This window comes from Epinephelus lanceolatus, chromosome 16 (genome assembly GCF_041903045.1).
Source record: "Epinephelus lanceolatus isolate andai-2023 chromosome 16, ASM4190304v1, whole genome shotgun sequence".
Classification (NCBI taxonomy): domain Eukaryota; kingdom Metazoa; phylum Chordata; class Actinopteri; order Perciformes; family Serranidae; genus Epinephelus; species Epinephelus lanceolatus.
This window is the reverse complement of record NC_135749.1, coordinates 24,859,238-24,872,227: the sequence shown is the minus strand read 5'-3', so window position 1 is coordinate 24,872,227 and position 12,990 is coordinate 24,859,238. Positions and strand designations below refer to the sequence as shown.

The window sequence follows — 12,990 nt, the reverse complement described above, 5'->3', positions numbered from 1 at the left end:
ACCAATAAGTACATGGTGCACATGGAAGTGTACTAATGGAAGTGTGTGATTTGAGTTTCCGGCCCCGCTAACACTAGCTACCGTTAGCTAACGTTAGCGCTCTCCTGACATGGATGGTATGCAGTGCAGAGTGCCCAAGAAACCAGTGGATACCAGAGTTTGGGCAGTGGACATGTTTCCATGTGTTAATGGCTGTCTGTCAGCATAGCCAACAGCAAATAAAATAAAAGGCAAGACGTTTACATCGCAAAATATTCAAATTTCATCACCTTTAAATGGATAGCGCTTTGAACTGCAGCACTAAAGCTCACTGAGTCAAAGGAACGCTGGACTAAAAGGAAAGGCCTCTTCTACTTAACATCTTTTTTTCTTGAAATGAAACCAGTTACCAGCCTTTTGAAAGCAAAATTGAAGTACCTTTGAAGTACCTATGTTGATCTATTCGCCTAACATTTTACAGTGCCTTTAAATAGTGATGCATTCTTCTACTGTTGTTCAAACTGAAGTCCCTTTGAATAGTGATGTATTCACTTATACTGTTGTATACAGTGAAGTGCCTAAATGGTTTTTTAGCTTAGAACACAAATTAAAAAACAGCATAGTCTACTAGGAGTCTTTGAATTTAATGCATTGGTGTTAATCAGCATTGTGATTTTTGATCATGCCATGGCTCTTTTAACCTAACTCTACGAAAAGATTTGGACATAAATACATGCTTTATATCATGTAGGCAGTTGGGTTTGTGATCTAGCAGATGCTCAGTACTTTTGTGTTGATATACTGGTCTTAATTACCTGTCCTCTTTCCTGCAGAGGTGTTTTAACCTTTAGAGCAGTGGCTTACTGAAGGGTCCTCAAGTATGACCATTGCAGCCTCCATATTCATTTCTAGATCTCATAAAGCCGTATTCTTCAGCTGCCTTGATGAATATGCATGGCTTCATCTTTCAGCCTAGCATGTACAGAGCCAGCAAGTCATTTATTCACTCACAGGCACACACATATCCTTGAACTATAAAATCGCTCTCTCCTGCTCTCAGCTTACAGTCTGACACACAGCTACACACACAAACACACACACGCAGTCTGCTGACCTTGTCAGCATACAGGGTCAATAGCCCCCTCTCAGTCCATTAAGTAGTTATGGGTGAGGTTGCTGGTTGCTGTGAATAATGCAGGCTGTTGTGAAAACATATGCAAGCTTTTGGCGAGTCAGGCAACACCACATCATTTATAATGTGACAGACTGAACTCCCTCAGAAACTGCACTGAAATACAATTACGCCCAATATGGCCTAACATAACTGTTTTAAGATTACATTACAGTAAAACCGAAGTACGAGCAGACAGGAAGTCAAATAAGCTTCTTTCCAGAGAGCAAAGGGAAAGAGACATTTTATGGAGACATGTTGGCTGGCGGCAGAGTTTACAACGAGTAGATAAAATGTTCCTAAAACAAACAGACTGGAGATAATCTCAGTCCTGTGGTTGCCAGGAACAATTAAACCAGGTGAAACACTAATCTGATCCAGCTGCTCTTTCAAATGCAGTGTCAGCAAGAACATAGAAACAAATCAAGGTCGGCTGTGTCTCTCTGTGCGTTATTGTTTGATTTGCTTTTGATTCTCAGTCTGAGACGGGGAGTATGATGTGGATTGTTTGTGTATTTGTACACAAAGTGATGGGCAGTGTGCACATATCTGTCAGGGACAAGAATAGACAAGCTTACACTGATAAGATCAGTGATGAAATACACCAATGCTTATTCATTCTCTGATGGCCCGCTTCAAAATGAACTCAGCAAGTCAGTAGTTTTTCCAATAACCTTTCAAAATGTGCACTGAGAAATGATGGTTCATTCTGAATGTATCAGCGAGTAGAACTCCTCGTCCTTCAACTCACTGCAGTCGCCTTTGAGATGCCAGGATCCATTAAAAGCTATGAAATATTATGTTGTGGAAATCGAGGCATTAGAATTAAGAGATGAGAAGGTGTGCTGATGGAGGACTTCTTTACACTACTTTATCTTTAAAGCTGAGTCCTGGGCTTTTTCTTTGCCAAGCCTTTGCGATCAATCAATCAATTATTTTCTGAAAGGATGTCAGACATCTAAATGCCAAATGTGCTGGACAGCAGCACACTTTGATCAAGTGCAGGTTTGCTTACACAAAGTCTGCTGCTGCATCACACTGAAATACTCTGAACAAAACCACGTCTTGGTACATTTTATTGCCAGAAGTTGTGGACATTTTAATATTTCACCCATAATGTGTGCGTGTTGACATTTCAGTACAAAAACCACCAATCTTAAAACTCTATTTGGAAGATTTCCTCCCATTCAGCTGTAAAAGCAACAGTGAGGTTGCCACTGATGCTGGGCAATAATGTCTGGCCATAGACTATATACACTAATAGATCTATGTACCATGACATGACCCATCTGTTTGTGGGCTGCGGTTTTTAAGCCTCAAGTTTAGCATTTTGGCCGTTGCCACAAGTGAACATATTTAGATAAGAGGGTGGAGTTGTGGGTGAGCAAGGGCTGGATCTAACTCATCGACCGTAGCAATACCTAGCAGACAGCCTGTCACTCAAAGCAGCCCCACTCTTACTCGTAATTTTGAGCCTTAATAACATTTAAACAGGTGATTTTAATAAAAATTCACCCCCGCACAGTTGTGATTATCGGGGAAATTTGCTACAGAGACCAAAACTGTTTTTTTTGTACCAGGCTGTAAACAAACAATATTTGTTTCTGCTGAAAAGTTGGGCATTTTAACATGAGGATCTACGGGACTGACTTGCTTCTGGAGCCAGCCTCAAGTGGTCATTCAAGGAACTGTAGTTTTTGGCACTTGTACGATGGCTTTAGTTTTTAGTCCCAGAGGTTGCTGCTTGGGTCTGGCTTACAGTAGTTCCAGTTCATCCCAAAGGTGCTCGATGAGGTAGAGATCAGGACTCTGCAGGCCAGTCATGTTCTTTCACACCAAACTCATATCCATTTCTTTAGAGACTTTGCTTTGTGCACATTGTTTTGTCATGTGAAAACAGGAAAGGGCCTTTCCCAAATTGTTGCAAAAGTTTTAAGTTTACTCTGTTGTGTAAACTATTTTTTGCATTAATCTTGTTCTACATCTTGGCAAATACACCTACACTTTCCTGCGAAGAGTTTGATGAGAAGATTGATACCACTCTCATGTTTTCAGGGAAATATGAATCTATAGCCAGCAGCTGGTTAGCTTAGCTTAGCATAAAGACTAGAAGCAGGAGGAAGCAGCTAGCCTGACTCTATCAGCACCTCCATGGCTCACCAACTACCTCAAAAAATGAAGCTGAGCTAACCTCCTGACTGTAGCTTCATATTTACAGTACGTTTACTGAAAACTATACTGCTCAATCTCTCTGCGTGGGAGAAGCTACAACTGTAGCATCCATTCCTCTCAATGCCAAGGCTATGGGCTGATGGTCATCATTTGCTCCGGCCCGAGACTCAAGTCATCCTCGATGCTTAAAAATTAAGTGTTTTGTGAACTACTGGCTGATGTTGTAGCTTAACCGCTGGGCCCTCTTTAGTAACTCACTAGATATGTAAATCATCTAGCAATCCATGTTGGTTGTATTAGCCTCATTGCAATCTAGTGGTCTAATTGGCTGTGCATCTAATCTGCTCTGCTGGCACTTCCAGCGCTCTGGAAGGACAGAGAGGTTTGTCTGGTATGGTTGTTTCTGGGGTCTTTGCTGCTGCTCTCTCTGCATTAGGCTTTCCATGTAGGCACATGGAAGGGCAGGGAGGTTTGCCTCTCTGTCTCAGGCTTTCCTCATTTGCATATGGAAGGGAAGACAGGTGTGCTCTCTCTGCCTTGGGCTTTCCATGTAGGCACATGAAAGAGGCTTTCTGCATAGGCTTGAGGAAAGGCAGAGAGGTCCCAGAACAGAGCCATACCGCCAAATATAATACTGCAAATGGAAATAGTGTTATAAAAGTGTTTCTGACTGAAATGTGTTTTTGATTTTGAGGTGAACTTCCCTTTGAGGGTATTAAAAGTTAAAAAAAGGGATGTTAAGGAGTTAATGTTTGAAAATCTAAAACCTAAAGTAGCTCATCCATGGACTGACATTTCGGTTAAACTTAACATTTACAGCTTAGAATGTTCTTAAGTCACTACATAAACTGAGAAATGTGCTGCTATCGTGCTACAAACAAGACTGCTGTTCTTTGTTCCTGAAAAGCTGACATTGTGGAGCTATTAGGTTTTAAAGTATCTCCTTCTAGGCTGTAATGGCTCTGGTGCCGGGAGCGGACTGGTAGTGGAAGATGATGAGGGCCCGCCTCAGGCAGTCATAGCTGCCATAAATCTGACTGTGCTGACGTGGGGCTGTAATGGAGTAGATTGGTGCGATGTCAGTGTGTAACTGGGGAAAAGAAACGCTTCGAATCATAGCTCTGGGGAATAACTTTTTTTCATGTTTTACAGTGCTGAGGTGAGGAAACACCCATTTCTCTGCGTGTCGGCGGCTGGTGGCTCCTACTGCAGCTTGTTCTGTTCCAGCAGAGTGATGGGGCCGAGGCAATGATGATGCAAGTGCTTATAACATGGGTGATGAAGATGACTAGGTGGAGGCGAGAGTGGAAGATTAAAAGGAAGAAATAATGATGATGAAGATTATGATGTTTAATGTGATGATACTGCAGAGTTGCAGAAAAAGCGTCAGCCCTAATGCAATCTCTCATTCAGCATTTCTTTCATCTTCTTTTTGAAAAATTGAAGTGTGCTCTAGAGGTTTAAATTGGCAACCACCACAGCAGTTGCTATTAGAAACCAAAACCTTTTAATGTATACATGGGCGGATTATGAGACAATGGGCCCCTGGGCACAGATATGCAAAGGGCCCCACCACCTCTCCTACACAAGAGCAACACACAGACTTTGTGGTGGTTTTGCATTTTTCGTGGTCATTTCATGTCTCTCCTGGTGGTTGTTAGGTGTCTTTTTGTTGATGTTTGGGTTTCTTTGAGGTAATTTTGTCTCTTTATGGTTGTTTTGTGTCTCCTTGTGGTTGTTTTGTGTCTCTTTGTGGTTGTGTTGCCCATTTCGTGTCTCTTTGCAGTTTTCTTTGCATGTCTGTGGTCTTTTTGTGTCTCTTTGTTGTTATTTTGACACTCGTCCTGGTCAGTACATGTTAATTTGAGTGACATTTTGCAGGTGTAGGCCCATTCGGTAATCCATCCATGAATGTATACTATTAAATGATTACTTTGTATGCACAGAAAAAAATTACAGCTCCTATAAAAAACCACAAGTGCAGCGTACAGCATCATGGAACAGATACCTGCTGCCTTCAGGTGAATGTAACCAGAGTCACCAGTGTAAAAGAAAAGCCTTTAGTATAGTACTATTGACTTGTGACAGACAGAGCTTTCTTATGCCTAGCTGGCATTTATCCCATAACTGCTGGTTGAATGATAAAATGTCCCGCTGTATACCCACTAGCAAGCTAATGTTAGCATTCGCATTGTTGTTTGCAATACCAGAAATAACTCAATAAAAAACCTGATGGCTTCTGTCTGACAACGGTGTAGTGGTAGTGAAAAATAAACATGATAGCAGAAAACAGGTGTTGCACACTGTAGTTCCTCATGCCCTTCTCCTTTGTTCAAATTATGGCGTTTTGGGCCTCATTCCATCTTCAAGATCAACAATATTTGTTGATGATTGTTGATTTTGAAGAAGGCCTGAGGGCTGATGTGTCATCATTTGAATAAAGGGGAAATGCACAGGGAGCCAGAGTGTGTGACACTTGTTTTCTGCTATCAAGTCTACTGCCAGTGATGAGCACCTTGCTACTACTCTTGGTGTGCGTTACTTCTCTACATTATATACATGAAAAACATGTAAAACATGTATAACTTTACTTACGTTTGTACAATGCTTTGGTGTTTGCCAAGGTAGTTGAGTGAAATTCTACGTTAAAAATGTGTGTTTGGTCCCGCTCATTCCGCTATGTTGGCAACATGGCAATCATTGAGGGTGAGAAGTGTCCAATGTTCCACACTCAACTTTTTGACCATTATCAGTGCACCATACCGTGCTTACAGTGCACTGTATTTGGCCATACTTCTTTGGGTAAACACACTTACGCACTTTTGCAAGTTTGCCATTGGAGACACAGCATCTCGTTCCTTAGCCCCATGCACACATCAACATGCTGAGAAACTCAAAGCTGGACAGACCTGCCTTACCTTACGCTAAGGGCGTGATTGGACAATCCCTGCTCAGGGATGGGGCTTATTGATCAGCCAATACCTTTCTATTGAAAAATGTACGATACGTGATTTTCTCTATAATTAATATACACTCTAAATTGAAAGTTAATAAGAAAGGCCTCAGAGTCAAACTGGCATGACCTCTCATAATGAAATGCAGCTGACCTGAGCTTGACTCTCAGCACAAGCTTTTAATGAACCTTTCTGACTCTCTGATGCCCAGGGATTTCTTTTTTCTTTTTTTTTTTTCTTTTTTGTATTGATCTCTGCTTTGTGGCTGTCTTGGCTGACAAGCAGCAGGAATCTATGCATGCTCTGTTAAGTGTCCTGTGGAGATTCATTGAGGCATGCCATCAATTGCTCAGTGCAATCACTGCCTTTTCTTAATAGCCTGCAGTGCTTCTCAGCCAGGTCTTCATTAACGTGTCCTTTTCATTCTGGTTGTCATGGTCATGTTTTCGTGAGTGTCTGTGTTATATAATACTTAGATGAAAAAAAATCGTAAAAATTCACATCTTTCTTTCACAAAGTAAACAATGACGGTATCAAGATGTGAAATATAGATACAGTATACATATGAGGATGAGAGTATTTTTAAAAACTGAAACACAGCCACAAAGCTTTGATCCATGTTGTTCATAACTACATTTTTTACTATATCAACTTTGTCTGGAGGCTGCAGCACAGCAAAGTATGAAATTAGACGAAACAAGAAACCATTTAACTACATATCCTACTTACGTACTCATGACAGAAGCACAAATATCAAGGAAAAATAACCTAATTAACAAAATCTGCAAGTCTTCAAAATTGAGCAGGCAAAATGATCTGATGTGGTATGACGCCATGCGGAGGAAACTGGGTAGCAGCTGGACTGTGAAGAGCTGTGCTTGGTGGAACTGTCCCTCCCGGCTCCCTTACAGCCAAGATGTCGGTGAAGATAACAAAAAACAGGGATTTATTCATCACGTAACTTGCCTTACTTTGGTGAATCATAACATATTGGGTATGGAATTAATCTGCAGATGCTCTGGTTCAAAATAAGACCAAACTTTTTTATGGATGTGAGTTTTTTAGATGGTAATGCTTGTAGTTTTTACCAAGCAGATTTTCAGAAAACTTGCTGCCCCTACCGAGAGGAGTTAGTAGTCAACGACAGTCAATGAAAAACAGGGTTTTCAAATAATATGAATCACCACGAGAGATCCTAAAGTGAGCAGTCATAAACATGCACTCAAATATGAGGCTGATTGGTCCAGTAGTTTGTGAGATTACTTGGGGGAAGACAAATACACACACTCACACAAACATGCAGGCAAAAAACTTAAATGCTAAAGTCAACATGCTCACATGTTGATGTTTACCATCTTAGTTTAGCATATTAGCATGCTAACATTTGCTAATCAGCGCTTAACACAAAGTACAGCCAAGGCTGATGGAAACAATGTCAGTTTTGCTGGTATTTTCTCAGAACATAAAGTATTTTGACCTGACAACGATGCTAGATTAAGGAATCACCAAAGTTATTTACCCTTGGGAGTATTTTTACCAAATTTTATGGTAATCCAGTCAACAGTTGATGAATTATTTTGGTCTGGACAAAAGTGGCGGACTGACTGAGAAAAATGTTGCCAGTAAACCAAACAGTATATTGCTCATGCACATTGTCACTGGTTTATTTTTGTATATATACGATAGAACTTCACTTAGGAAATGTATTGTACCACAGGATAACTGTACCTGTAGAGTGTCTACAGTATAACCACTGTTTATCTGAATTACATGTTTGTGGCAGAGTTTATAGAGTGTGCCAGTAAACCCAGAACTCGCGCTTTTAGCACTTCCGGTTCTCTCGTCTAAAAGTCAATATGTTTTTTGAATGGGATTTTGGTAAAATGCCTCAAATAAGGTCTGTGGTTAACAAAAGCTTAAGTGAGTTTCAGGTTTTGTTCTACGACATAAAACACGTCAGTAAATAGCCTACTTGTGAATTTTGAAGCTTTTATGTGTCGTAAAAAAGGCGGTTGCTAAGAAGCTGCTCAATACAACTACAAACCCTGTCAGGGACATTAAACGTCATCACCCCCGAACAGGCGAGAGTGCTGGCAGTCCGCCATTACAGCTTCTTATTTAGCTTAAACAGTCCCATTTCCCCATTATACAATGTTTTTAAAATAAAGCGGCCGAAATCAGTTGAAAGCTTAGTGGCGGTGACATCAAGAGTCATGCGACCGTGGAGTAGTCATGTAGTCTGTTTAAGCCTAACGTTAGCTTTTTACTTCTGGCAATCGCATTTAAGCTTCAAATGCGGTATGAATGGTGTTCGTATGTGAAGATTATCTCGCTGAACAAAACCCGTAAGTATCATAAACTTGTGTTAGCCACAGAGCTTATTTTCAGACATAATCCAAAACGCAATGCAAAAATCACATTCACTTTCTCTTCTGGGAACCAGCGTGATGCTAAACTTCCGGGTTTTGATGTCAGCCCTGGCACACTCTATTAATGAAGTAAGCTCCACCTAAAATCAGATTTGATTTATGATATATCTTTATATTAAGCAGTTCATGTTCTGAGCCACTCCTGCAGACAGAAGACATCTAAACTGGAGGTGTTCACTAAAATGATATCAGATATAAAAGCCTTTACATCCATGTTAGTTTTATATCATAATATCGCTTACAGAATTCCAATTATCTTTGAACTGTGTTTTGAGATTCAGAAAAAAAAAATCAAAAGCTGTTAAATGTACCCTGAAACACATTTGAGGTCTCTCCACTGTCTAACCTGGCAACTTTAGACAGAAGTGCTATTTGTTTTTGTCTCTGTGGGAGATAAGATGATGACAAAATGAAACTTTCATGTGCATCCACAGTAGAGAGGTTTATGAAGTTAATCCAATTGGCACAGTGCTGATACACCAAACTGCCAACTGGGGACAGTGTGGAAGACATCAGTTAAAAAATATGTACATATGTGTTACATCATTTTAATGTTAGACATAGTAACAAATTTCTGTTTCACATATTTGGCCAAAAATTATATCTAAATGTTGGGTTCACAAGTACACATTTCTTCCCTAATTTGCAGACTTATTTGCCCTGTGTTTTGCCTCTCAGGCTACAAAGAGGCTGCTACCCTGCCCTCTGATGGTAGATGTTTGTGCTTACAGCCTGAGATGAAGACTACAACACCAAGGACTGGGAAAAAAACAACAAAAAAACCCCAAAAGACCTTCCAACCCCTCAGCTCCCGTGAGGGCTGGTGGTATGTCTTTCTCAAGCTTGGGTCCTCTACCAGAGGCCTGGGAGTTTGAGGGTTCTGCACAGCGTCTTAACTGTTCCTAGGACTGCACTTTTCTGGACAGAGACCTTAGATGTTATACCTGGAATCTGCCGGAGCCACTCTCCCAGTTTAGGGGTCAAAGCCCTGAGTGCTCCCATTACCACTGGCACCACTGTTGCCTTTACTCCCCACAAGTTTTCTAGCTCCTCTTTCAGCCCTTGGTATTTTTCAAGCTTCTCGTGTTCCTTCTTCCTGATGTTGCTGTTGCTTGGGATTGCTACATCTATCACCACTGTCTTCTTCTGTTGTCTGTCCATCAACACGATGTTCGGTTGGTTAGCCATCACCAGTTTGTCAGTCTGGATCTGGATCATGGTCATTCTCCACCACCTTAAGTGATGTCTTCCATTGTAACCTTGGGACCTCCAGCTCATACTCAGTGCAGATGTTCCTGTACACTATGCCAGCTACTTGGTTATGGCGTTCCATGCACACTGTTCCTGCCTGCATCTTACACCCTGCTGTTATGTGCTGAACTGCACCTGGGGTCCTGTCTGGTGTGGTAGACCCTTGCTTCTATTGATCTTGTACTAAGTGCCTGTTCCTGTGCTGCCATGATTAGTGCTTCTGTGCCTTTTCCACCACTGGTAGGATTTCTTGATGTCGGCCACGTCTTCAATCTGCCGGTGGTACATGCTGTGCAGGGGCTTGTCCTTCCACTATGGTTCATCCTCTTTTGCATTCTCAGGTTTCTGCTGCCTGAGGTATTCACTTAGCAGCTCATCTTTGGGGGCCATCTTCCTGATGTATTCCTGGATCTTGGTTGTTTCATCCTGGACAGTGGCTTTGACGCTGGATTTGGGATTTTGAGAAGCTTCCTTGTCTTGATATCACTGGCCTCTATGTCCTTTGGTGAGCTTATTATACCAACGGGGTATCTGATGACTGGCAGGGCGTACCTTTTGATTGCTTGGACCTTGTTCTTTCCATCCAGCCAACTTTTCAGGACCTGCCTTACTCTTTGTAGGTATTTGGCTGTGGCAGACTTCCTTGCTGCCTCCTCATGGTTCCCATTTGCCTGCGGGACCTCAAGGTATTTGTAGCTGTCCTGAACATCTGCAATGCTGCCTCCTGGTGGTTCAACCACACTTATCTATCTATTTATCTATCTATCTATCTATCTTGAATGATTTGAGTTAAGATAGCATTTCTAATTTCTAGACCACTTTAACAGTCTTTTATTTGCTAGATATTAAGACTGCAGACGGGACTCAAGACTTCAAAATTCAAATTCCTCTGCACTTTTTGAGTCAAAGTAATCAAACATCAAGGTAAGACAATAAATTACTCTTTTTTAAATTTGTCATCTAATGTGAGATCTCCTTACAAAATGTGATTTTAATTGGCATTAATGTAGGATATTAGTTATACCATAGTTTGCATTGCATTGCTAGATAAATATAAATAAAAATGCATGAAACAGCATTCAGATATTGTCAGCATTTCCAAATCTCCGCCCTTAAAGATATCATGAAGAAAGTCTCGATGTGTATCGGCCCTACGTATGACTCATAGAAGGCTTTTCCTGCTGGCATTTGCAGGTTTTTTGGAGGGGAGGGGTTTACTTTTTTTGGTATGATGATGTGTTTAATAGGATTGCATTGCAATATCCGGGGGCAGGTCCAGAGTGAAGTGGGAGTGTCTGCGCTTTGCTCACCCTTCCTACCAGGAAAACGCTGGAGGAGACCCACAGAGCCTCACAGCCGCGCACTGCAGAGGAGGGAGCAGGACACAAACACCACTGGGGAATATGTCCGCTTTCTCACTCACCGAGGGACGCGTAAACCACCGGCGCAGCGCAGTCAATGCACATCCACTGCCTCCGCTTTAGTCCAACAGACACACATCGCCGTGTTTACCACTTATGCTCTGCTGAAATCCTCCCTGCTGCTGCTGCTTCTGTTCCATCCCCGTCCCCTCCTCCCCTCTCTTCCTCCTCCTCCTCCTCCTGCGCTCTGCCGTCCCGTCGCCAGGATGGACAAGACGCTCTGCAGTGCGCATCCCGTGACCAACAAAACCAACTCTTCCTCGTCGGACCGCGGGAACTCATCAACGAGGAAGCCCGGGAGGAGCGGGTCGCACAGCCCGGGCTCCGGCTCTCTGGGCGGCCCGGCCGGAGCAGGAGGCAGCCGGGGAGCTGTGCTGGGGAACAGCATGAATCTGCAGCAGCAGCAACAGCCGCGCAAGAGGCAGCTGGAAGGAGTTCTGAGCAAATACACCAACCTGATCCAAGGCTGGCAGAACAGGTAAGCACACGGATGGAGTTGGATGAGAGAGGAGAGGAGGGTAGGGGAGCGTGAGGCTAAAGTCACTTTGGGTTCAGGTGTCAGATGGCTTCGTGTTGTTATTTGCCCCGTCCACGTTGCACTTTTACCACCACGTCACTGTGAGGAGGAGGAGGAGGGGTGAGGAGGTGAGGGGGTTCAAATCCAAATCCTGCACATCATGCCTCATAGGCCTACTCATAAACTACTTTACTGACTATTATAAGGTCATCAGACACTAATAACTACAGAATCAGATCATAAAATTTACAGATTTAGTCATTTCTGATGCTAGATTGAATGGTTTTGTAACTAGAGCTGAAATGGCAACTCTTGTAGTTATTAGTGAAGTAATTTCTTGAGCAAAAGTGCCAAAAATAAACATTTTTTTTACTTCTCAAATGTCGATATTGGCTGGTTTTCTCAGTCCTCTGCAACAACTGAAATGGCTTTTGAACTGTTGGTCAGACAGAATGAAAAATCTGCCTTGAGCTCTGGAAATGATGACTGTCAAATATAATCAACAGATCAATACTGAAAATTGTGAGTTGCAGCCCTGTAGTTGTGTTGCCTTTTCTAATGCGATGGTGCCTCATGTGCTGAGATCTGGTTGGTCAAAACCTCAGACACACATCTCAGTATGATGCACCCCAGTATGGCTGCAACTGATTACTGTTGTTATTAATTATTATTCTTTTGATTGGCTTATTGATTCTTTGATTAATCTATAGAACACCAGCAAACGGTGATGAATGCACACAAGACACATGACACCTTCTAAATAACCCATAAATATTCAATTTAATATAATGTAAGACCAATAAAGGCCGGTAAGCTTCACACTTGAGAAGCTGGGACCAGACAGTATTTGTCAATTTTTCTGTTGATCAACTAATTGATTATTCGACTCAGAGCTAGACCAATAAAACATCTGGGCTGATATAATGGCTGCTGCTTGGGCCACTGTTGGTATCAGCGCATACATCTGCAGTCTGCAGCTAATTTAGAAACACTGCCAATGTTACACATTAATTTATCCTCTTAGTTTACTGTCCAACTGTGTAATGGGCATACATATATTAAAGGCAACTAATGATTATTTTCATTATTGGTTAAT

At 42.0% G+C, this 12,990-nt stretch overlaps 1 protein-coding gene across 1 annotated transcript in view; it reads left to right on the top strand.

The window, feature by feature from the left end:
- Positions 1-11,172: 11,172 nt before the first annotated feature.
- The window catches only part of osbpl10a (oxysterol binding protein-like 10a), a 119,530-nt gene continuing 117,712 nt past the window's right edge, over positions 11,173-12,990 (top strand). Inside the window, exon 1 of the mRNA XM_033637445.2 lies at positions 11,173-11,855. Coding sequence (XP_033493336.2) covers positions 11,185-11,855 — 671 coding nt within the window. The 5' untranslated portion in view covers positions 11,173-11,184. The remainder of the gene's footprint in view (positions 11,856-12,990) is intronic.